At 49.7% G+C, this 26,188-nt stretch overlaps 1 protein-coding gene across 1 annotated transcript in view; it reads left to right on the top strand.

Annotated features, from left to right (window-relative positions):
- Positions 1-25,974, top strand: part of LOC122262430 (dual specificity protein phosphatase 6) — a 43,652-nt gene extending 17,678 nt beyond the window's left edge. The window contains exons 3-4 of the mRNA XM_043030425.2: positions 8,372-8,507; positions 22,152-25,974. Of these exons, the coding sequence (XP_042886359.1) occupies positions 8,372-8,507; positions 22,152-22,471 (456 nt within the window). The 3' untranslated portion in view covers positions 22,472-25,974. The remainder of the gene's footprint in view (positions 1-8,371; positions 8,508-22,151) is intronic.
- Positions 25,975-26,188: the final 214 nt, after the last annotated feature.

The following is a 26,188-nucleotide window of genomic DNA, read 5'->3' as shown; positions in this document are numbered from 1 at the left end:
ATTCATTAGCATAAATGCACATGCTGAATGAGGACTTTTTGGCTTTCTTTTTTTTAAGAGGGGGGGAGGGTAAAGTGGCAGGGCCTTCGGAGAGGATAAGCTGTACGATAAAGCGATATAAGACGCGATAAGAACTGGTAGACTGGCGCCTTTGGTACGACTTTTTCCTCTCCCTGTTCACCTCTCCTCCTCATCCTCCTGCTCCTCATCCTCCTCCCCCCCTCCCCTTCTTACCCTCTTCCCCCCCCTCCCCTTCTTACCCCCTTCCCCCTCTTCCCCTTTCTATGCCTACTACTCCCTCCTCTTCCTCCTCCTCTATCCTTCTTCCTCCACTCTCTCCTTCCATTTCCTCTTCCTCTCCTTCCTCTTTCCCCCTCCATCTCTTCCTCCTATCTCCCCTTTTACCCTCACTACCCTCTTAATTCGTGTAGGTGACTCGCCCCCCCCCCTCATCTCCTGAGCCCTCCTCATCTCTGAGCCCACCCCCCCCTCCCCCTCGACTGGTCACCAGTATGAATTACCAAAAGACTGAATGAATATATTTATTGAATTGAGATTATTTTTTATATAAACCTTGAACTCCGTTTGATGTTGATATCGTTGGAGTTACAAAACGTAGATAGAATATTTATTTGATATTTAACGGTAATGCGCTCGTAAATCTTGGTCATCAAGATTGCCACGCCGTTGCAAGCGCCCTTTTGTGCATTGCAAGACCAGGCAACAAGCGATCAGTTGAGAAGGCGAAGGTAGTTAAATAGACGGGGACGAAGTGGCAACTCAAGTCCCTCCATTGGCGTGTATAAACAACAAATTGGTTCAGAGGTGATAAGTAGGAGCCCACCATGTGGCAACACTATAGTCTCCATCCCCCCCCCCCCACAATCCACATCCACTCCTCTCCCCTCGCACCCCCTACCCCCACTACTTTATACCCATCCACCTTGGAGGTAGAGGGGGAGGGGGTAGGGATGGAAGGAGTAGGTGGGGTACGGGTGTTAAAGATGACTAGGGGAAACGATTCATGTGTGTATGTATGTATGTATGTGTCTATGTATGTATGTATGTATGTTTGTTTACCTCGTCGCTCGGGGGTGGCTCGTGCTTTGCATTATTGTGTGCCAACCCTTTGCATACGTGGCACATGACACGTGACACAGTCAAAAGGTACAAGGTCATTGCGCCCCCCCCCCCATCTCGTCGTGGTTATGGCGTAAGTAAAGAGGTCCTGAGGTAGGAACAAGTGATGTTCTTTTGTTTTTGTATTCGTGTTGTTTTTTATCCGAGGAATCTCTCTCTCTCTCTCTCTCTCTCTCTCTCTCTCTCTCCATCCACCTCTTGGTATGGTGTAGATAAGTGTATCTTTGCATGTTGCATTTTTATTTCCTACTCTAATCCTCATAAGATTGCATTATATATATTTTTTTTCTTTGCCAAATATTCCCTCCGAGTCTGATTCCATCCGTGCAGTCTTTCCTTTTCCCTTTTGCCAGTCTTTGGGGTAAGGGTTAAGGGGGGTATGGGTCCGTTCCTACGTGAGAGCTCATTCATTCATATTTTCCTTCCCCCATTCATGGCGAAGACCCTTCTACCCCTTCCTCCTCCCCCTTCTCCCCCCTCCCCCTCCCTCCTCCCACTACTAGCCTACCCTCATCCCTCACCCCCGTGGCTAACAAACACCCTTTCTCGGGTAGGTCACTCCCCCCTCCCCCTCACTCTCTCCACCCCCCCTACTTTTCTCTCTACCTGCTGTTTCACTTTCCTGTGTTGTTAATGCCCGTTTGACATCTGTTATTTCCTCTACCTCATCTCCATCTCACCTCTTTGTCTAGGTCTAGATTGAAATTGATCTTCCAATCGTGTGTTCTTGCTCCTCTCTCTCTCTTTCGCTCTCTCTCTCTCTCTCTCTCTCTATATATATATATATATATATATATATATATATATATATATGTGTGTGTGTGTGTGTGTGTGTGTGTGTGTGTGTGTGTGTGTGTATATGTATATAGATAAATAGATAGATCTGTGTATCATCCTCTACGTCTATCTCCGTTCTTATCGCGATCCCTTTCGTTTCTCGTTTCCGGTTCTCATTCCCCCTTGGATATCGATACCCCCCTTCGACCCCCACGGAGCGCATAGAGATTGCCATAATCTTGAATTGTACCCTCCATCTCTCTCACCCTTCCACCCTCTCATTCTCTCATTCTCTCACCCACCCACCCACCTACCCACCACCACGCTTTATCCTGTGAATCTACAATCACCTTCTCCTATCTTTTGGTGTTGATTTCCGTATGAAATGTAACTGTTCTTTATTCATTATCATTATTTAGTTCTGGATACAAGGGACTTTGTCGTGAATGGCGGAGTATGTGGAAGGCGATCGAGGCCTTTGTTAGGGCTGGGTGCGTGAGTGCGTTTGAGGTGTTCAGTGTTTGAAGGGGATAGCTTGATGGGGTTCTCATTCATGTGCCTCCGTTCAGCTTTTTTCCCTCCCCTTCCCCCCTCCCCCTCCCCCCCGCCCCATCTCTCTCTCTCTCTCTCTCTCTCTTACCCAGAAACACCATTCATCTCATTGGTAGTTTTCTGTTTTTTTTTTGTTTTTTTTTAGATATATATTTAGTATCTCATTGAATATTTTTTCCCTCTTTTATTCTCTCTCCCTCTCACTCCGTCGCCCCCTTCCCTCCTCCCCTCCTTCTCTCCCACCCACCCTTTCTCCCTTCCCTTGGTTTTCTGTGAATTTTACGACCTACCTTTGACCCTTGATATCTCCCCTTCCTACCACTCCTCCTCCTCCCCCCCTCCCCCCCTCCCCCACTTACCTGAACCTTTCCATTCATTCGTGTTATCAGAGGGAGGAGAAGGGGGAGGGGGAGGGGGAGATGTTTTTTAAGGCTTTTATAAGTTGATCCTTGCTTTCGTTAGCCGTCTCATTCTCTCTCTCAGGGGAATGAGAGAGAGAGAGAGAGAGAGAGAGAGAGAGAGAGAGAGAGAGAGAGAGAGAGAGAGAGAAGGTGAATGAATGAATGGACTAATAGGCATGTATTGGCATGGTAGTTTGTGTATGCCTGTTATAGGTCTTATATCCCCCCCCCTTCCTCCCGCCCCTCTCCTTTTGTGGTGAAAGGGGGAGCTAAGCTATTCGGCAGGGGGGAGGTGAGGGGGGGAGAGGATGCACAGGTTGGACGGGAGAGGTAGACATTCCCAGCATTCCACAGTCAGCCCCTCCCCTCCCCCCTCCACATTTCTCTCTCTCTCTCTCTCTCTCTCTCTCTCTCTCTCTCTCTCTCTCTCTCTCTCTCTCTCTCTCTCTCTCTCTCTCTCTCTCTCTCTCTCTCTCTCTCTCTCTCTCGTTTTCTTCACCCCCCTTACAGTTATCCATCTCACCCCTCCACTCCCCCTCCTCCTTTTTTTAAGATCTCTTGCTTTCTAAATACGATCGGGGTACATTCCCATGGCGGCGTGATGTCCCTCTTATTTATTTTTATTTCCTTGTTTTTTGTCTTTCTATATATTTTTTTCTCTTCTTTATTTTCTCTTTTTTTGGCGATTCGTTGTTTGTAACAGAAGTCGCAGACAGAACTTGATATTCCGGTGGCGTTGGATGTAACTCGACTGGTATTTGCAACTCATTGATTATTACCGTTTTTATTTATTGATTTCGTTTTGCTGTTGTTGTTGTCAGTGTTGGTGGATGATGTGTATTTTTTTTATGATAGTTGTAGAGAACGAGGAGGAGGAGGAGATGATAAGTAGGTAGGTACGTACGTAGGTAGGTTGGTAGGCTGATGATATCTGCCCCCCTCCCTCTCCTCCTCCTCCTCCTCCTCCTCCTCCTCCTCCTCCTCCTCCTCCTCCTCCTCCTCCTCCTCCTCCCTGGTGGTTGTACCCACACTTAGGTAGAGATTCCTGGGCACGGTCGGGCAGGGAGTATGTATGCAGGTACGGTCCGCCCCCTCTACCACCCCCTCCTCCTCCTCCTCCTCCTCCTCCTCCTCGGACGTGGGCATACCACAGGAGTGCCCCAGACCCCGGCACGACCCGGATACAAGGCTTGAGGACGTGCCTTGTGAACCCGCGACTCGAGAGGGACGAGGCGAACCCGACCGACCTGCCGAGAGGGAGAAGCGGGAGGAGGGTACGCGAAGACTGGCGCGGTGTCTAGAAAGCTCACGGTCGGGGCGCGCGAAGGTCTTGGGAGACAGGCACAGACAGACAGGGAAACAGGCAGACACACACGAGTAAATGAGTGTGTATATCCTTCTGTGTCTTTCTGAGTGTATGTTCCCATGTATCCCTCAGTACGTATACGATTGTGTGCGTCCGTGTGTACCAGGGGAGGGGGGTGGGTTGTTATGTGTGTTCACTCTTAAAGCGTTACCTGAGCCTGCGACCACAGTTGTGTCTGGCCTGGAGTGCTGGTATAGTGGAGGTTGTGTCACATTACCTTCGTCTAGCTGAATTTAGCTCCCGCTCGTGGCATCTCGGCATCGAAATCTGGAAGAAGCACACACAGAGAGAGAGAGAGAGAGAGAGAGAGAGAGAGAGAGAGAGAGAGAGAGAGAGAGAGAGAGAGAGAGAGGTCCAACCTCCACAAGGCTAGAGAGAGGGGGGTAGGAGGTGGGGACAGGGGTAGGAGGACCTGAATCTTACGGACATTGGAGTGCTACCTTGAAAGGGCGTGGTCGTTAGACAGGTAGGAAAGGAAGGCGAGTGCCTGTAATGGACAAGCTTTAAGGCTAAAGGAACAATGGAAAGAGAGAGAGAGAGAAAGAGAAAGAAAAATAAAGAAAGTGAAAGAAATCAAAACGAAGGGGAGCAGCTTGTATGTGCGTGTATGCTTGTGCGCGTGTCTCTGTCCGTCCGTTAGTGCGTGTGTGTGTGTGCGTTCGTGTGTGCGTTCGATTATTTACATACCCACGCTCGCTCACCCCGCCGCCGTTCTCCTCCGCGGGTCTTGAATTACGATTCATGGATCCCGTTCATTTCATTCATTCGGACTCGTTGGGTATTCCGGGCGGGGCGGCGCGGCAGCTACGTTTTGGCAGCCGGATATGCCGCGGTCGCGCCAGTCGCTGTCGTCGTTGTTATTGTGTTTGTCTCTTTGTCTTTGCGCTTATTGGCGAAGGCGTTAGGTGTGCCTATTAAAAAAAATAATAATAAATAAAATAAGATATAGCTGACGTCATGCGGATTAATCTTAGAATGAGCATCAGTTGATTACCTTTTATTGCTCTCTGTCGCTCGTCTTGGTATTCGCTCGTCTTGGTATTCGGTGCTCCGTGTCTTGAGGATTGGCGTGGCGTAATCTCGAAGGCATCCATACCTAAGAGTTGATCATTGCACGAGGCGAATTGACGGCTTGCGAGCTTGCCTTACGATCTTTCTTGCCTCGTTTAAACCCCTTTTTATTTATTCATTCACGTCTACCCCTTCTAGTTCATCTATCCCTCCCTCCCTCTCCCTCTATCCTTCCATCCAGCCAGAAACCCAGCCCCTCCCCTCCTCCCCCTCCTCCCCCTCCTCCCCATTCATTCACCCGTCCATTCATTCATTCCTCCATTCATTGAGCCCTTGCCCGTGAGAATCGGCTGTCCTTCGCCACCTCACTCGACTCGGCGCTGACAAGTCATTCAGCGCGCCATTCATTGGGCTCCAGACCTTCACCTCGACCACTCCCTCCCTCCTGCACTCTCTCCTCCTCCTCCTCCTCTTCCTCCTCCTCCTCCTTCTACTTCTTCTCCTCAATCCTCCTTCTTTCTCCTCTATCGTCCTTCTTAATACAAATATTCTTCCAATTCTTCTTCTTTGTTGTTCCAAATAGTGTTGTATTGTAACTGTTCTTGCGTTTTCTCCTCTTCCACCTTGTGCGCCTCCTCCTCCTTCTCCTTCTCCTTCTCTCTCTCCTCCTCCCTCCTCCTCTCTCCTCCTCCCTCCTCCTCTCTCCTCCTTCCTCCTCCTCCCTCCTCCTCTCTCCTCCTCCCTCCTGCAAAACTCCCGGATGAATTTCCATATCCGGTCTTGTTAGCCTTCAGAGAATTGCGAAAGACTTTTATTATTATAACGAGCCTTCCTCCTCCCTCTGCCCTCTCCCTTTCTCCTCACACATCTCCTCTTTCTTTTCTTCTTCTCTTGTTCTCTCTCCCCCTAATTCATCTCCTCTCTCCCTTCGGCTTTTATGTATCTCATTTTCTCCTCCTCTCCCTCTTCCTCTTGCTCCTCCACCTCTCCCTCTACCTCCTCTTCGACCTCCTACTTCTCCTTCACCTCCTACTCCTACTCCTACTTGCATACCACCTCATCCGCCTTTTTAAACTCCTGCGTCTTGTCTTGGTTCAGCGATAATGTTGGCCTTATTTTATTCACTATTGTCTCCTTGATTCGTCCGTCGTCTCTCTCTCTCTCTCTCTCTCTCTCTCTCTCTCTCTCTCTCTCTCTCTCTCTCTCTCTCTCTCTCTCTCTCTCTCTCTCTCTCTCTCTCTCTCTCTCTCTCTCTCTCTCTCTCTCTCTCTTGTTGTGTGTGTGTGACAGTTTCGTTCCTTAACACTATATCTTCCTCAAAACCATTTCCCCTTTCCCTTTTACCCCTCCCCCTCCTTCTCCCCCTCCCACCTCATCCTATCCATTATACGTCTCCCCTCTTCTTTTTCTACACCCCTCTTCCCATTCCCCCTCCCCCCCCACTCTTCTGCTGTGGCCTCGCCCCCTTCATCCCTTCATTCATGCCTTGTGTGTACTCCGGCGTGACGCAGACCCCGCCCACACCATTGTTTACTGCCCCCCCCCCCCCACCTCCTTCTCTCTCAACCATCCCATCCTCCCCTCCCCCCCTCCCCTGCCACCTTCGCTGGCTCCACCTTCATTTGTTTCGTCTTGGATCTGTCGTCTGCTCTCTCTCTCTCTCTCTCTCTCTCTCTCTCTCTCTCTCTCTCTCTCTCTCTCTCTCTCTCTCTCTCTCTCTCTCTCTCTCTCTCTCTCTCTCTCTCTCCTCTCTCCTTCTCTCTCTCTCTCTCTCTCCTCTCTCTCTCTCCTCTCTCTCTCTCTCTCTCTCTCTCTCTCTCTCTCTCTCTCTCTCTCTCTCTCTCTCTCTCTCTCTCTCTCTCTTTCTCTCTTTCTCTCTCTTTTCTCTCTTTCTCTCTCTCTCTCTCTCTTTCTCTCTTTCTCTCTCTCTTTCTCTCTTTCTCTCTCTCGACCTTATTCATACACACATGATGTTTTGCTTTTATGATGCCGGTGGATCGACTTTCATCTCAATTATATAATTAGTATTTCCTGCGTGTTTGCTTGTTTCGTTCCTGTCACGACGCCCGATGCATGCTTGAATGGATAGATGTCTTCCTTCACCTTCACCTCCTCCCTCTTTCTCTCTTTTCCTCTCTCTCTCTTTTACTCTTCCGCGCGTCATCGTGATCCTCTGTGCACGTCACTTTCTCTTCGCCATGTTCCCTTGCTGCTTCATCCGCATGGTATTTTTTTATTTTTAGCTCCACCTACTTTCCCGTTTTCTCCCTACCCCCCTCTCTCTCTCTTTTCTCTCTTTTCTCTCTCTTCTCTCTCTTCTCTCTCTTCTCTCTATGTTATTTTCTCTCTCTCTCTCTCTCTCTCTCTCTCTCTCTCTCTCTCTCTCTCTCTCTCTCTCTCTCTCTCTCTCTCTCTCTCTCTCTCTCTCTCTTCTCTCTCTTCTCTCTCTTCTCTCTCTTCTCTCTCTTTTATCTCTCCCCCTTTTTTTCTCTCTCTCCTAGTTCTTTCCCCCTTTCGCTTTCTCTCTTTCCCTCTTTCTCAGATGTATTTTGCCCCATTTGGTTTCGCGAGTTGGGGTGGGGGAATGTAACTATAAATAATGTTATATTCTTTATATTGTTAATCATTATAGGCACTGTAATTGTTATTGCAGTTGTTATTGTTAATCTCTTGTTAATGTTGTTGTTTTTATTATTGATGTTATACTATTACAATTTTAGTGATGGTAGTTGTCGTTGTAGGCTAAGCAGTAATAATAGTAGTAGCCGTAGTTGTAGCAATAGTAGTCTGGTCATAACCTATCTTTATTATCATTGTCACGATTATCATTATTGTTGTTTGGCAATAACATTATTATTCTCAGACTGGCACACACGCCTTACTTGAAGACATGCAATCTGTCTTATATTTCTCAATGACTGTATGTCTCTTTTGTTGTTGTTATTATTATTATTACTATTATTATTATTACTATTACTATTACTATTATTATTACTATTACTATTAAAACTATTACTATCATTATTAGTATAAGTATAATATATATATCGTCGCACATTTCGCACAGTCCGTCATCATATTAATCTTATTTTCCCCTTCTCTCTCCCGCTCTTCTCTCCCGCAGTATATAATCAATGTGACGCCTAACCTGCCTAATGTGTTCGAGAATTGTGGGAATTACAAGTACATGCAGATTCCCATCGCCGACCACTGGAGTCAAAACCTCGCTTCATTTTTTCCACAAGCCATTCAGTTTATTGGTGAGTAAGAGAGATGAACTTGTTTGTTTGTGTGTGTGTTTTGTTTTTTTGTTTTTGTTTACTCTGCTCTTTTTTTTCGTCTCTTTCTCTCTCTCTCTCTCTCTCTCTCTCTCTCTCTCTCTCTCTCTCTCTCTCTCTCTCTCTCTCTCTCTCTCTCTCCTCCCTCTTCTCCCTCTCTCTCTCTCGCTCCTCGCTCTCTCTCCTCCTCTCCCTCGCTCCCTCTCTCTCTCGCTCTCTCTCTCTCTCTCTCTCTCTCTCTCTCTCTCTCCCGCTCTCTCTCTCTCTCTCTCTCCCCCTCCCCCTCTCCCTCTCCCCCTCTCTCTCTCTCTCTCTCTCTCTCTCTCTCTCTCTCTCTCTCTCTCTCTCTCTCTCTCTCTCTCTCTCTCTCTCTCTCTCTCTCTCCCCCTTCTCCCCTCTCCCCTCTCTCCCTCCCTCCCCCTCCCTTTCGGAAAGGAGATTGTTCACGGGAAAGAGAGCGACGCTTTGCTTTCCTCTGTAAATTTATCCTGAAGTGTTACTCCCCCACCCCCACCTACTCCACTCCACTCCACTTCAACCTCCGCTCCTCGCTGTCGCAAATGAATTGAAGATTAACGTCTGGTGTCGGACCGGTTGTGATTTCAGACCCGCTGACCTGTTGCATTTTGCATGATCTGGTTGCACACTTCCCCTTCCCCTTTCCTTTCTTCTCCCTCTCCCTTCTTGTCTCTTTCAATACTCCTCTTTCCCTCTCCCTCCCTTCATCTTTCCCTTCCTCCGTCTCCTTCCTCCCTTCCTTCCCTCCCTCTCTCCTTTCCTTCCTATCTTCCTCTCTCCTCTACATACATACATACTCGAAGGGGGAAATTATACACGTTATGTAGTACACATACGTATCCACATATTATTTATTCATCATTTTCTCGAGAGGACTCCCGTCTCTCGCTCCTTCTTCTTCCTCCTCCTTCTTCCTCGCTTTCCCCTTCACCTTATCCATAGTTTGTAGTTTTTTATCCTGGAGGAAATGCTTACGCCGCCCTCGCTCTCCTCTCCCTAAAAAAGGAGGAGGAGGAGGAGAGGAGGAGGGGGGCGGAAGGACTGAAGTAACGGGATGAAAGAACGTAGAAGAAGTTGCGTCACTCGCACGGGTAGGTGCCGGCGGGCGCTTGTGCGAAATGGGTTGAGTTGATGGGCGGCGGTGGGCGGTGGGCGGTGGGAGGGGTTTAGCGGTGACGAGTACCCATGGACGGCCGAGTATGTGGGTGCCCCCCCCCCCCCTTCAACCGTCTTGGAGGGAGACCGAGGGAAGGCCGAGAAACCTCCTTCTTCCTCCCTTTTGTTAGCTAGTCCCCTCACGGCCCTGCCAGACTGGATGGAGTCGCCGGCAATTAACACTTGTCCCTACTGTCACTACCCTCTTCCTCCTCTTCCTTCCATCTCTTCTTCCTCCCCCTCCCTCCTACTCCTGCTCCTTATCCTCATCGCAATCCTATAGCTCTTCTTCCTTGTCCTACTACTACTCTTCTTCCTCATCCTCCGCTTCTACCTCTCCCTCTTCTTACTCTTCTTATCTTCTCCCCCCACCTCCCACACCCAGATCTCCCAGACGGCCGAGGGAGGGGGGGAGGGTTAGTGGGAGACGGGCCTTTCAAGACTCTGCCAGTCAAACAGGCAAGACAGATCTGACACACAGACAAACAGACTGACGTTGGGAAAGGCTGGCTGACAGCTGACGTGTGTGGCAGGGACGTGGTTGGTGGTAAGGGGGGAGGGGGGCAGGGGAGGAGTAGGGAGGTGGGGAGAAATGTTTCTTAACTGGCCTTTTTTGTGTGCGTAGTTAGGCATGTGACGTCTCGAGGACCGGAAGCTGGGGATTTGTATGTTAAGGAGACACCACACACTGTGCCTGGACAGGAAGTTGGGGGGGCGGTGGGAGGTGGGGGTGGCTAAGGCTCCCTTTCAAGGTTGTGTTTCGATGTTTCGTAATGGTGTGAGTGAGTGAGAAAGTGTGTTACATTTATTATCATTGAGTATCATTGTCTGTACCTGTGCACGCATGTGCATTTGAGTGCATCAGCCAAGCAAGTGCAAGCGTTGCGTGCGCCGGTCAAGGGGAGAGGAGGGACATAAGGGTGATGCGCCCATAGGTTTTGAAGGCGAGAAGAGACCTTAAGGACTCATCATCATCCCCGCCGAGAACAGGAGTCTTGGACGATGATGCTGATAAAGAGGAAAGGGATTAGTGATGCCACGAGGCTATCGCTTGGAAATCCGGGAGGAGGAGAAGGAAGAAAAAGAAGAAGAAAAAGAGGGAGGAAGGGAGGTGTTTTTGTTTCTATTCTCTTTATCTATCTATCTATAGATATTATATATATAATATATATATATATATATATATATATATATATATATATATATATTATATGATTTTTTACCCTCCTACCCCCTCCCCCTAATCTTGACCGTTGCCGCCCAGCACATGACGTACCCCCTCCCTCTCCCCCATCGTCCTCCCACTCCTTACCCCCTCCCTTATTTATCCCACCCTCCCCCTCCCCCAGCCCTCCCACACGGTTGTCCAGCGCTCTCTTGAAGGATGTCGTTTGTCGCAACAAGGCGATGTTTCCGGTGCGGGCGAGAGGGAGGGGGGAGGGAGGGAAGGAAGGGAGGACTCAATGCCCCCCCCCCTATTTTGATGCCTATTTCTTCTTGGTTTATATCTCCCACCCTCCTATGTCTCTTTTTCTCTCTTTCTCTCTCCCCCTCTCCTTCTCTCCCTTTCCCTCTCCCTCTCTTCTACTCCTCCCCTTCCTTCCCTCTCCTCCTCCTCCTCCTCCTCCTCCTCCTCCTCCTCCTCCTCCTTCCCTCTCCTCCTCCTCCTCCTCCTCCTCTTCCTTCCCTCTCCTCCTCCTCATCCTCCTCCTCCTCCTTTTCTTCATTCCCTCTCTTCCTCCTCCTCATCCTCTTCATTCCCTCTCCTCCTCCACCTCCTCCTCTTCATTTCCTCTCCTCCTCCTCCTTCCCTCTCCCTTCTCTCTCGCTTTCTCATCCGCGAAGACATTATATGGATATGCGGTTGGGCGGCCAAGGAAAGAGGGAGAAGTGAATGAGGGACTCAAAGAAAAAAAGAAAGAAAAAAACAGGAAGGGAAAGAGGAAGAGGCGGTAACTGCCGTAACGATAACCGAGAGAGAGAGAGGAGAGGGGGAGGTGGAGGGGGAGTGGGGAGGGTTAAATCTTTTCTTTGGTTAATTTTATCATTATTGATTTGTTCATGATTTTGCGTGTGTAGAAGGACGTAGATATTTTTTCTAGTTATATTTATTTGAATAAATGTTGGAATAGTTCTTTGTGTGGGTGTGTATCTGTGTATGTGTATTTGTATGTGTCTGTGTCTGTGTTTGCGTCTGTCAGTCAGTTAGCTACTACCTTTGGCTTGACTGCATGACGTGAAGATTGGCGGGGGTGAGGGTGGAGGGAGCTAAGAGGGGGCGGGCTGTGTCTGTCTGTCTGTCCATCCGTGTAACTGGTGCAGTCATGTATGTAAATAGTCCCCATGTACACCTGACATTGACTGTTGTTGCCTCGCGTTGAATCGTCTGTGGACAGAGAGAGAGAGAGAATGGGTGCCTCCACGCGTGTCTGTGGCTGTCTGTGTCTGTCTGTCTGTTTCGTCTATCGTCGCTGCAAAATGTGTCCACCTGTTGCTTTTGAATGACATTGCGAAAAGTGTCTAGTGGAGGAGAAGAAGAAGAAGAAGAGGTAGAGACAGAAACAGAAAGCAAGTAGTCAGTCGACGGGAGAACCTGCCCTGAATATTTACATTCATCTTTTTTGTTTTCCTTACGGGAGGTAGACAGAGGGAGGGTAGATAGTGATCACCCCTTCCCCTCTTTACCCCCCCCCCTCTCCCCCTATGCCTAGTCTCCCAAAGAGGATCGGCAAAGTCTACCTTCACTGCGCGAGTAACGAGTGGGGGGATTCGATCGTGTGTGTTTAATCATTCTCCCAAGCTCGCTCGCGCCTTCGCATGACGGTGCATATTTTATTGATTTCACAATGGTTCGTTCACATCCTCTCCCTCTTTCTTCTCTTTCTCTTTTTTATTATTATTTTATTTCTTGTTCTATCTTTTTTTTTTCTTATGGATTATTCTTATTTTCTCTCTCTTTCTCTTCGACGCCCCTTGTGGATTTTATTTTTTGATTTTTCGTTTTGAATTTTGAGTGTTCGATGTTATAGTTTATTGTCGGAAAGGCGCTTCATATTTTATTATATTTTATATATTTTTTCCGTAATTGCTTTTAGCCGCACCACTGGCTTCGTCTCCCCCACCTCCCCCTCCCTCTTTGCTGCCTCGACCGAACATTTACGGAAAATCAACGAAAGAAGTGGAAGGGGAATGGGTTAGGGGGAAGGGGGGGGGCGGGGCGGGACGGATAGACATTAGCACGTACTCGCGCTACCCCGGAATGTGAATGAATCTTGAATGACGAAACTGGCCATTCAGTTTTCATTCATTCGTGTCAACATCGTATATATGTATATATGTGTGTGTGTGTGTGTGTGTGTGTGTGTGTGTGTGTGTGTGTGTGTGTGTGTGTGTGTGTGTGTGTGTGTGTGTGTGTGTGTGTGTGTGTGTGTGTGTTTGTCTCTCTCTCTCTCTCTCTCTCATATATATATATATATATATATATATATATATATATATAATGTATATATATATATATGCGTGTGTATGTATGTATGTATGTATGTATGTATGTATGTATGTATGTATGTATGTCCCCCTTTCCCCCTCACCTACCTCCTACGACCCACCTATTCCATCGCCCTCCTATCCCTTACTCCCCATCCACACCCCACTCACCCACCCACCACTCAACCGTGGCCGGAAGTGGACCTATGCTTAGGATGTGTGACCGGAAAGGTTTTTTGACAACTTCCGGCGGGCGCCTTGAAAGGAAGAGGGTGGGGGTGAGGGATGAGGGATGAGGGAGCGAGCAGTGTGTGTGGGTGGGTGCCATCTGGAGTATTTTTGAGAAGGGGGGTAAATATCAGGGGGAGGGGTTAAAAGAGGGAGGGAGGAAGAGAAGATGGTTGGTAGAAGGCGGGGGGGGGGGGGGAGGGGAAGAGGAAGGAAGGGGGGGAATGCGACAGATAGTCGAAGAAATTACAAATCGATAGATGATGAAATAGACATACGTAAGTGAAGGAAGGAAGAAGGTAAAGAGAGAGTGAGCGACGGTGAGAGAAAGAGCAGTCAAAGGAAGTGAGAGAGAGAGAAGGATTTACAAAAAGGAGGTGCAAGGAAGTGCGACCCGTTAATTTCGAACGAATTCTCTCTTCCTCTCTTAATTATCATCATTATTTTCCTCATTATTCTCTTTCTTGACTCACGTGGCCTTGCTTTCATGTGGAGCGGTCTCTCAGCTGTAGCTTTCATTGTGTGTGTGTGTGTGTGTGTGTGTGTGTGTGTGTGTGTGTGTGTGTGTGTGTGTGGTATGCGTACGCTCGCCCGGTCCGCCAAATACCAACCCACTTTCATTGACCAGTTTTGGTATGCTGTACAAGTGGGCATGTCAGTCGGGGGGGGGGGGAGAGATGCGATCTGAGGTATAGGGAGTGGGGGAGGCGAGGTTTTGGGACCTGATGCAGGCCTCCTCCTCTTCTTCCCCCCCCCCCCCACCTCCTCCTGACCGCTCACCCAGCGGGAGCCGGAAACCCTTAGTTTCTTGAAGAAGAGAGAAGGAAGGGACGGGAGGGGGTAGGGGGTAGGGGTCTTTTTAGGTAAGCTACGGTTTCGACTTTTTTCCCCCCACAATTGTGTCTGTCGGAACGTTAGTCCTCTCCCTTTTCCTCCTCTTCCGTCCCCCTTCCTCCTTCATCCCTCCCCCCTCCCCTCCCCTCCCCTCCCCTCCCCCCTACCGAGCATCATTAACTGCCAGCCAGGAGAAAATCCACATTTTCTTTTTCCTTTTCTTAATTTTGCGCACCGGAACAAAATAGGCCTATATTGCGTCGCAGGTAGATCAGCCACAGCATCTCCCTACCCCCTCCTCCCCCTCCTAATCCCCGACCTCACAATGTGTAGAATTCCTGCCTGCGGGTGGGAGGGGGGGGGTTACTGAAACTATAGACGTACTACTGGATTTAAATGGAAGGAAGAGAGAGAGAGAGAGAGAGAGAAATTTTATCAGTTTTTATTTTGTTTTATTCCCCATTGCCTTTGCGATTTGCCTCTACTGATCTTTTCTCTCTCTCTCTCTCCCTCCCCCTTCCACTCCCCCACGCCCTCTTCTCTTCCCTCACCTCCTCCTGTCTTCTCTTCCTCTTTGTCCCACTTCCTTTTTCTTCCTCTTCCTCGGTTGCCTCTTCCTCTTTCTTCCACTTCCTCTTCGATCCCCAAACGGCGTTCTCTCAGCGATGCGTTATTGTCGTCTGCGCAGCTTATCTTTCTTCTTTTTCTTTTTTACGTCTTGGCCTTTTTATGACAGTGAGAGACAGATAAAGAGTGAAAGAGAAGGAGAGAGAGAGAGAGATAGAGCTTATGGATATTTCGTATACGTGTCTGTCTGTCTATCTGCCTGTCTGTTTGTCTTGTGCCTGTGTCTGTCTGTCCGAAGCGAAGCGAGAGAGGCGGCTGAGCGAAGCTTGTGAGAAAATCCGTTGCGGGAAATGTGGAGGAGGGGCGGAAGTGTTGCCAACCGAGCGGGCAGCCGATTTCCTTCTGTCATCATCTTGTTGGGGAGGGAGGGGGAAGGGAGGGCGGGGGAGGGGAGGCAGGCAGGCAGGCAGTGTGTTGTAGGTTTGATTCGAGGGCAATGGGGGGAATTTTCGGGGGTGGGGGGGGTTGGTAGAATTCAATTGCGTCGTATCGTTTGCCTCGTTCGATTTTGAAGGATGGGAGTTTGTCTTCAAGGATGGAAGAGCGGTAGCTATTGTCCCAGGGAGGTTGCAGGCGGCGCCGAATGAAAGTGGTTTTCTGCATTCTCCGGGTAGCACGATGCAAGGTGGTGCTGGAGCGCCTCTCTCAGCCCCCCCCCCCCTCTCTCTCTCTCTCTCTCTCTCTCTCTCTCTCTCTCTCTCTCTCTCTCTCTCTCTCTCTCTCTCTCCTCTCTCCTCTCTCTCTCTCTCTCCTCTCTTTCCCTCCTCTCCTCCCTTCCACTCCCTCCTCTCCCTCCCTCCCTCCCTCCTCACCTCCCTTCCCCCCCTCCTCCCCTCCCTTCCCTCCCTCCCCCCCCTCCTCCTCCCTCTATGAAATCGAAACTACCTCCCATGTTTGACCTCATCTCTTCCCTTAGATCCCCCTCCTCTTCCTCCCTCTATGAAATCGAAACTACATCCCATGTTTGACCTTATCTCTTTTATCTATTTCTTCTGTTACCCCCCCTCCCCTCCCCCCAAGGCCGGGCCGTCTTGTGGGATGTTCGTTTTCCCGCCCCAGCCTGCCAGCCAGCCCCCGCCCCTCGCACGGCCGGAGAGCGAGTGTCGTGCTTACGAGATAAATTCCCGCAGACGCGCCGATAGCGTTTGCGGTCGAGTCTTCTTGCCGACGACGCGCGCGATCGACGATTGCGACATCGCGCGGGGAGCCGTGTTTAGTAAATACCGCGCCAGTGCCAGGTCGCGATGGTCGGCGATCCCGTCCGTTCGCCCGGGCAGTTTCGCCTCTACGGTCGGGTGGGGGAGGCGCACCACGTGACGGCTACTTCCGTTCATTGCAGCCCGGCCGCTGTAGCTACCTTCTCTCTTTCTTTCTTTCTTCCTTCCTTCCTTTCTTTCCTTCTTTCTTTCTGTCTTTTTGTCTTTGTGTTTACTCCTTTCGTCTCTTTTCATTGCCTTTCGTTGCCGTATCAATCTTTATCTCTCTCGCATCCTGTCTTTTTACCTAGAATAGCCTTGTGTCCGGGTGCTCCTACCTCGGTTCTTTCTTCTATTCTTCTCCTTTTCTCAATTCTTCAATTTGCGTTTTTCATCTGAGGATGTCTTTATTAGTGGTAGTATTTATTTATTTATTGGAACGACAAGCTCTCTCTCTCTCTCTCTCTCTCTCTCTCTCTCTCTCTCTCTCTCTTCTCCTTTTCTCTTTCTTCTTTCTTTTCTCTCCTTCTTTTCTATTTTCTTTCTCTCCTGGAACTCTCTCTCTCTCTCTCTCTCTCTCTCTCTCTTTCTCTCTCTCTCTCATCCATTAATTTTTCTTCGTGGTAAAAGCAAGCAAAGGGCAACTGCGAGACGCGAGCGTGGCAGTTTCCGTCCTCTCGGAATTGCGGCTTCATCCTGACGCTTTTACAAGAAGCCTTGCCTCCTTTTGGCACGACCGGCCCGTAGTACGGCTCTCTCTCTCTCTCTCTCTCTCTCTCTCTCTCTCTCTCTCTCTCTCTCTCTCTCTCTCTCTCTCTCTCTCTCTCTCTCTCTCTCTCTCTCTCTCTCTCTCTCTCTCTCTCTCTCTCTCTCGCTCTCTCTCCCTCCCTCCCTCCCTCCCTCCCCCACTCTCTGTCCCTCCCCCACTCTCAGTGGGTGACGAAGAATAAACGAATATGAAAGTAAACAAAGGGATACAAGTGTAATCCGGCAGTTTTTTTTCTGGGAAGGGGTGGGGGGGTTGTGGCACTTGGGGTAACCTGCGTTGCGTGACGCTACCCCTCCTCCCTCCCTGCCTTCCTCTCCCCCCTCCTCCCTCCCTTCCTTCCTCTCCCCCTCCTACCCTCTCTTCCTTCACCCCCCTCTCCCCTCTCTTCCTTCACCCCCCTCTCCCCCCACCGGTCGCAGTGACGTCATCAGTGCCAACGAGGCTGGTTCCCGTTTTCTTTCAAAGGGGGCATTTATCTATTCTGAGGATGAATACCCTGGGTCTGCCCTCGCTACCCCCTCCCCCCCTCCCCTCTTTTCCTCCCTCATCCTACCCTCTTTTGAGCTTGTCAGTCTTTTTCTAGTCTTTAGCATCGAGTTCCTGTGCGTAAGAGAAGGGAGATATGGGAGGGGGGGAAGGGATGAGAAACGAAGGAAACGATAAAGGCACGTGAGAAGAAGCCTCGGACAAGATTTTTTTTTTTTTTTTTTTTTTTTTTTTTTTTGGGGGGAGGGGCTTTGTTTTGAGGTTTGAAAAGGAAGACCCCCCCCCCCAACAGAGGAGGGGGGCCAGGGGGGATAGGAGATGAGATCCCAGAACGAGGATCTGGAGCAGCTTTCTGTGGCCTGCGTAATCTAATCCTCAGTTCCTCCCACTTCCGTTGGGCACCCGTACACACACACACACACACACACACACACACACACACACACACACACACACACACACACACACACACACACACACACACACACACACACAGAGAAACACACACACTCACACGCATACACGCAGTCACTCAATCACTCCCTAATTCAACGGTACTTACGACCACTTAAGGTGCACAGATGGTTGGACATGCGCACGTGTGTCAATAGCAAGTGCGTTGAGTGTAGGCTGAGAGTAGACAGGGCTCTTGGGCATGGGATGGGGAGAGGGGAAGAGGAAGAAGAAGAAGAAGAAGAAGAAGAAGTGGGGGCGTGGCCAAGACTTAGACGGACCACGCCTACGCACGGGAAAGGTGCCAGGAGAGTAGTACTTCGGGGGTGACGCTCGAGTCGGAAGCGTTGGTTGTCCGTATCAGGTGTACTTTTAAGGGTTTGATCCCATGCGGCCCCGGGAAGGAACGTCTTGCCTTGCTCGGCCTCGTCTGGGAAGGCGATGAGGAGGGTTGGGGAAATAAGGAAGATGCAGATGAAGATTTATCTCCCGATTTGTCCGCGCCCAAGATCTGAGAGTGAGGAGGGGCCATGGCAGATGAAGATGCAAAGCGAGGGCAGGGATGGGCGCCCCTGCGACGCGGGCCTGGAGGACGTGGCGTCGGTGGGCGTGAAGGTGTGCAGGGAGTGGCGAGGGGGTGGGACGGAAGGGGAAGATGGGTAGAGGGGGAGAGGAGGAGGCACCACCCCTGGCGAGGCGGTGCACATCAAAGGGGTCCCGTCGGCATGTATTTATAACAGTGGTGGTGCCGAAGCCACAGCCGCCCTGGTCCCATCTTGTTGGATTTGTAAGACCCCCCCACCCCCCTCCCTCAACCTGCCCCTTTCCCTCCCCCCACCCTCGTCCCCTTTTCATTTCCCTCCTCCTGCCCCTCTCCCCTCCCCTAAGCCTCCCCTTCCTCATCCCACCTCTTTGCCTCGTGTCAGGGGAAATTAGGGAGTTCCTCATGTCATGCGCCCACACGTGTGTCATGCTCAGAGGACTGGCCAGCGCTGGTGTCATGCACAGGAAAAGAGAAGATAAAAAGGGGATGGAGGAGGAGGAGGAAGAGCAAGACCAAGTGAAGCAATACGGAGAATAAGAAGAGGGTCAGGGGGATTAGGGGGGGGGGTCAGGAAGAAGAGTCGAGGACCACCCTGCTTGTTGTGGACATAAAATAGACAAGACCAAAGGGTATGGACAGACGGTGGGGGAAAGGGGAAGGAGGAACAGGAAAGGGATAAGGGGGAAAAGGAGTAGATGTGGAAGGGGGAGAGAAAAGGAGTATGAGGAAAGGGGGAAGAGTTTGAAAACTTATTTCCATCGCGGCTGACACAGGTGAGGCGTGACGCGTGGAAGCGAGTGAAAGTGAGAGGAAATGCTTAAGGAATGTTTATATGATGGCTTATTTATTTGGTGCTGTTTTTTCACCTTCATCTGAAGTCGCATATTTATTCGTGCCTTTCAACTTTCTTCACTTTTCTCGAGCCTTGACAGCATGGACTGTGTTTGTTATGGTACAATCTTGTCAGTGTAGCCACAGTGTTTACACATTCATGATTGAAGATGATCGGGGGGGTGGGGGTGAAGGGGTTGGAAGAGGGGGAGGGGGAGATAGAGGTTTATACAAAGGCCATTTCGGAAGAAGTGGGCTTTTAATTTCCGAAAATATCTCTTGGCAAGATGTAGTTTATCATGGCTGCCGATCGCTAAACACATCCGTCAGCATCTCTACCCCGCTTCCTGTCTTCTCTTTTCTCTTCCTCTCTTCCTCACTTCTTCATCTTTCTTCTTGTCTTTCTCTTTTCTCTCTCCCTCTTATATATATATATATATATATATATATATATATATATATATATATATATATATGTGTGTGTGTGTGTGTGTGTGTGTGTGTGTGTGTGTGTGTGTGTGTGTGTGTGTGTGTGTGTGTGTGTGTGTGTTTTGACTCATGTGTATTTCTGGACGAGACCATGTGCGCGGTTCTGTGAGTCACGTATGTACACACGGTCGTACGTTCACGGGTCCCTTTGATCTTGTCACTCGCTGCCAGGGAGAAGGGGGAAGAGGAGGGAGTGCTAAGGTGGAGTAGGAGGAGGAAGGAGGGAGGGGAGGGGGAGAAGCGAAGGAGGGGGATGCAGAGAGGGGGTGTTGGTAAGAGTGTCTGGAGGTAAGGGATCTAAATGTCTGTGGAGGGGGGGGGGAGAAGACGAAGAAGAGGAGAAGGAGGAGGTCGAGTTGTCTTCTGAAGTGTGGTTTGAGAGAAAGAAAGGAAGGAAGGAAAGAAAGAAGGTTTCTCGTCACTGTTCGGCCTGTGCATTGCATCTTGCCATTTGGGTGAGGTAATGGCTTAAGAGAAGACATGCAAATGATAAAGATTCTTCTTTAATGCACGAATAACCGTTTCTTCGAAATATAATAATAATAATAAGATGATAAGAAGGTCCTAACAAGAGCCGAGAAACAATAGAAAAAAAACAGTCCATTTTTAAGCCAGCATATATGGAGACAAGCAGGCAAGGTAGCAGGACTAGTAGTAGTAGTCTCTTGGTAGCTGACGTTGGCCATGACCCAAGGTTTTGCGAGAGGGGGAGGGGGAGGGGAGGGGGGATAGGGAGAGGGAGGCTGGCGCGCGAGGATTTCAATAGACGAGGTGCCAATTAGGGAGTTTAGCGACCTGTCGGGCGATATTACTCTGGGGGTTTCTAGTCTTGTTTGTGTGTTGGGGGGCCATGGGACTGCGAGTTTTCTCTCTCTCTTTCTCTTACTCTTTTTCTCACTCTCTCTCTCTTTCTGATAGTGGTTGAGGAGGGAGGGGGTGCTTCACGGCAGCACAAAGCCTGTATTTCAGCGGGGTTTTATTTTTTCCTTTTGGTTTGGGGTTGGAAAGTATTGTCCGCGTTTTCTATTGGCTAATTCTGAAGATCAATGGCTTACACTTACACTGCAAAAGCGCCGAAGTTGCACGACTGACACTGCACAACTCGGAGCATTTATGATGCACTCTGCAACATTGAGAGATAAAATACATATGAACTGACACCCCACCCCCCCTCTAGTTAACGAGCCCCATTATGTGGTCAAAGCGTGCTTGCCTTCCCTCAGTGACGTGCTTGGGAGGCGATCTGTCAGTCGCTAAGTAACGCCAAGCAGTGCATGAGAGAGATTGCCAAGATTCTTGCTTAGATGATTCTGCAAAGGAAAGACTTTTCCCGCCGCGCGCTCGCAGGTGCGTCCACACACTCGTGTGGACGGTGGAGGGATGTAGAGATGGATGCTGCTATGGGCAGATGGAGGAAGAGAGAATGAGAGAGAAGGGATTAGGGGTTGAGAGGGAATTAGAGAGAGGGAGAGCGGGAGCGTAACGTCGAGCTAACCTCACGTCGTATCCATTGCATAAGAGGAACTCCCGGCGGAAGGGAGTTCCTTAGCGTCCCGGGCCGGGTCGCAGAGCGGCCACCCGAGACCCGGTGTATGGTAATCTCGGGTTATCCGGCCATAATCCCGCGGGAGTCTCACCTTACTCAACCTCACTCGCGAGAACCGGACGTGACGTCACGCGGGTATATTTTTCAACCGAGCTTGTGGTGTGTTGTGTGTTTGTTGTCTCGCGGGGCAGTCGGTACGGGGCCCGGGGCAGGCGGAGGGAGTTTGTTTGGAGTGCGGAGTCGGGGGAGGAAGTTGGTGGACTAGGATGTGTGTGTGTGGGAAGGGGGGGGGCGAGTGCAAAGCAAGCAAGCAAATGCGAGGATCGGACAAGGGACACGAGCAAGCAGGCACACAGGAACACACTTTGGGGGTGGGGGTGGGGGGTGGATGTCGAATTCTGAGGCGGTGCTGGCCGGAGTAGAGAGAGCACACAGTAGCGGGATATCAGTGACGCGCGCCGAGTGTTGCGGTGGCGGTGTGGCCGCAGCTCGCCGTGCCCCGTAACGTGACCACCCCAGCCAGGGTAACAGTACCCGCCTCCCCTTCCCCCCTCCTCTTCCTCCTGTCCCCTTCCTCCTCTGACCTTCCCCCCTCCCCTGTCCCCTGCCACTTTTACCTCCTCCTCCTCCTCCTCCTCCTCCTCCTCTTACCTTCCTCCACCCTTCCCTCCCCCTTTTACCCCTTCCCCATTGCCCCGTGACTAGACACGCCCTCCGTACAATGAAGGGGCTTGTGACATTGGTTTCTGATTAACATGTTTGTGTGTATGAAATGGAGGTGGAAACCGTTTTTGTGTAATCTTTCAGATAACCATGATTGTATTTTCAGATTATCTCATTTCTGTTTTATAGCATTTCTGATTCTCTCTCTCTCTTTCTCTGACTTAATTGTGTCTCATTCACATTTTTATTATCTTTTTATTTTCCCTTTTGCCTTACTAACGCGGCTTCTTTCGTGTTTCAGACGAGGCGCGGGAGGCGGGCGTGGGCGTGCTGGTCCACTGCCTCGCGGGAATCTCTCGCTCCGTCACCATCACCGTCGCCTACCTCATGTACAAGGAGAAGCTCAACCTCGAGGAAGCCTACGAGTACGTCCGCGTCAAGAAGGCCAACATCGCGCCCAACTTCAACTTCATGGGCCAGCTGCAGGACTTCCAGCAGCAGCTCAACCTGTCGCCTCACAAGTGCCAGTGTGTGGCCGAGTGCCGGTGCCGCCACCTCCACTTCCTGACGCCGGCCCGCACGTCCCCAGACTCGGGCATCGAGTTCGACCGCTTCTCATGAGGGCTGACCCCCGCTGCCTCCATGCCCGCGGGCGGCACCCCCAGGCTCTGTTTGGAGTCGCCCGCCCCGCCCGCCCTTCCGCCCGCGGGTGTGGAGGCAGTGTCTGGCCCCGGCGGCGCCCGGGCCCACGACAACGCTGACGAGGACGAGGGGAAGGGAGGAGACGAAGGGGAAGACGACGAGGGGGAGGGAGGAGCGGAAGGAGGGAGCGACCACCAGGAGGGAGAGGAGGGCTCCGACCCCCCCACCTGAGCAGCGGCGACGGCCCCACCCAAGTGCCAAAGGTGACCCTCCCTCTCGCCTCCTACACGGCCCCCCTTGGGAGTGTCCTACCCCCCACCCGGGTGACCCCAGGGGAGGAGCCCCGGGTCACCACACACGGCAGGGGGGAGGGGCCAGGAGGAGCCTGCGGCCCCCTTGCCATAATCCAAACTTCCAGGTACAAATTTCTCGACGAGTGATCTCGCTTCTTTCGGGGAACCGCGTCGGCTGGCGAAGGGGGCGGGGGCGGGGGGCGGCGCCCACCCTCCTCCACCCTCCGAGCCGGCGCTACGTTCATTCAGAGGAAAATATCTTTTATTTTTAAGGAAGATATGTGAACAGTTATGAAGTGTGGTGTTCAGGCTGCCACGAGCCTCTAACCAGTGTGTTCATCAGTTGAACTTCAGCGAGTAAGAAAATATGTGTGTGAAGGTTTGAGACGTTGTTTCTTCTGTACAGTTGTCTGGATGCAACACTATGAGGTGATAAACAATCATAAATATTTCAAAAAATACAAAAAAGTCTTAAAAGAAACCCAAAAACGTGATACAGATTGTTTTTTTCCCAGTATTTTGGTACCACGACATGGATAAAGGCGGTACGCTTACCTTTTTCAAAAGTAAAAACAACAAAAAAAAACTTACGAGAAGGCGACGGTGGGGATTCGCATTAAAAAAAGAGAGAGAGAAACCAAACCCAAAATAAGATGAAACCAACCCCTCCCCCCTAAAATATATATATATATATATAAATAGATGTATTCCCATAGATGTGGAGAGAGAAAGGAAAAAAAAGGATGGGACGTTTCTAAAAAAATAATAATAATCATAATAATGAGCACACTACCGTTTTGGACTTCCATATAATTAAAAAAACGGCAAAAAAGTGTAACAAATTCTGTAGTGCACCTCTGTGTTGTTCCGTCATCAAATGGCTCAGCGTGAATCTCCTCTGCCACGCCTCTCGGACTCGCACCTCCTCAGGGATCCGGTCAAGCAGGGTCACACGGAAGGAAGAACAGGTGTCGTTCATTCAGGGTCAGTTCGAGAAAGAGAGAAAAGGAAACAGGAAAGAAAAGAAGCAATGAAGAAGGAAGGGAGGAAAGGAGAAAGAGGAATATGGAAAAGAAAATGCAAGGTATTCGAGTGAATTGAATTCCTTGGCAGCGATAGGGAGAGAGCGAAGGTGTTTTGTGCGCATGGCAATATTTCGACTGTCGTGCGAGGCAGGAAGTGTTGTGGGTTCCATGTACGAGCAGGTTAGAAAACACCGACTTGTGAAGGAGACCGTTTGGACCCTTATTTTGGAGGGTGTAAAGAACCTCTATTTTGAAATGTTGGAAAAAAAACTTTCATTTTGTGGAGGGTTCAAAACCCTTCGTTTTAATTTTGACGTTTTGAAAATTGTCGTTTTTTGGCTTTCCTCTCCCTTTTCCCTCACGACAAGACCCTGAGGCGGTGCAACTCTCTTGTAAAATGCTTTAAAGCAGGAGATATCGGGAGTAACTAACACGAGTATTTACACATATATATGTATTTGTGAAACGGTCTACGTACAAAATTAACAAAAAAATAATCGTATGTATCACATTGATTTCCTTTTTTGAAAGATAAAGAAAATAATAATAAATACAATGAAAGTAATATATTTTTAATGTTAACTCGAACGGCCACTGTGCTTTTTTATTTCTTAAACGTGTACAGTTTAACTAGACTACCATTTATTCATATCAACGCTCAAAGATGTGGATCACTTTGTACGGGCGGGCTCGGTGGGGGGGAGGGGGCAGCGCTCCCTTTGACTGCCAAATCCACACTCTTGATACCCCCCTCCCTCCGCTGGGACCCTCATACCCCCTCCTTTCCCCATACCCCCCACCCTTTCCGAACCTTCTGACATCCTTAAATAATCTTCGCACAATTCATTGTCTGGGTGTATGTATATGTGTGTGTGTATACGTAATGTATGTATAACCACATTTACATGTATACACAAGGAGTCGAATTGGTGATCTCTGCTTTCAAACAAGAATGTGGCAACTTACGACCCTAAAGTGCCTTTTTGAGTCGAACTTTCTTATACACTGTGGAAGCTGAAGTCTTTATATTGTCGTAGACTGTCATTCATGCTCATTCCCATAGAGATAGGATAATGTATTTTTACACTTGAATCACCTTTACTTACTACATTAACGGAGTCTGCCGCGAGCCACATCAACTTGTTTTGTCTCCTTGTAAAAGCCCTGAGTACTTAATTGTTTCATTTGTGTATAAAAGCGAGGAGCAAAGATATTTACATGTAGCTTTGAGGACACTTTTTGTGAAAAGGTATGCCATCCCCTCCCCCCTCCCCCTCCCAACCCTTGCCCCCACACCCAGATGATATGTATGTCGGGAAGGCACCCACTTCATGTGAACCCTCTAGCTCGCGGTTAATATGCCTCCCTCCTCCCAAACCAGACGTTGAAGAAAAAGACACACGCACACACACACGTACACACGCCATTGCATTAGCACACACAGGAGAGAAATTTGTGTACACGGCCCTAGCTACACACTGATCACTCACGCTTAAGCATTGCTTGGCGATTTGTACACGTTTTGATCACACACTCTCGTCGCTTACCAGTCAGTATTGCCAAGTAGCGGTGCGTCGAAGGCAGTGTTACGCTTCTAGGAACTCATGGAGAGGGAAAACAGACCTCCGCTGGCCTACGGAAAATAAGTCTCCCCTTATTTTGGTCTCTACAATGTAAAGTCACGTAGGCCTATGCCGGCAGAGGATTAAAATGTCTTTGTTCTTGCGTTGTCCAGCAGTGATCAGACACGTTTTCTCACCCCACGCGCTACACAACAGATACACATTTGTGGCTACACCGCTTGCTTAGTGTTGGATCCGATTGGAAGACCTGTTGACCGCAGTCGCTTTTGATTGCAAAACGTCTTTCCCCCCGAATTTAATTCCTGTTTGATGTCTTAAAAGTTGTCATGCATTTCTTTGTTGTCGAGTTGTAGACAATAACAACAATCCGAATTTTGACTGACGCTAACCAGCCCCCACCCCCTCCCCACCTCTCACCACAACCCCAACCACACACCACGGGAATCATTATGATGTACGCGCGCTTGTTAGACGCTTAAAACACACACACACACACACACACACACACACACACACACACACACACACACACACACACACACACACACACACACACACACACACACACACACACACACACACACACACACGAAAGGAAAAAAGAAAAAAATATATTTGACATGCTGGACCCCATGATCGTGCTCTCCATCCATTTTCTGTACTCATCCATCCATTTATATTCCTCAACATTGAACACCGCCAGCTTCCATGCTCTACCCACATGTAGCAATACACTGACCCATGTGAACGTTTGATGCGCTTGACATAAAGGCAGGATAGAACACGAGGTCTCCT

This window comes from Penaeus japonicus, unplaced genomic scaffold (genome assembly GCF_977035675.1).
Source record: "Penaeus japonicus unplaced genomic scaffold, GWHDUDI00000001_assembly GWHDUDI00000007, whole genome shotgun sequence".
NCBI classification, from domain to species: Eukaryota; Metazoa; Arthropoda; class Malacostraca; order Decapoda; family Penaeidae; genus Penaeus; species Penaeus japonicus.
The sequence above is the reverse complement of the archived record's forward strand: the minus strand, read 5'-3'. Positions and strand labels throughout refer to the sequence as shown.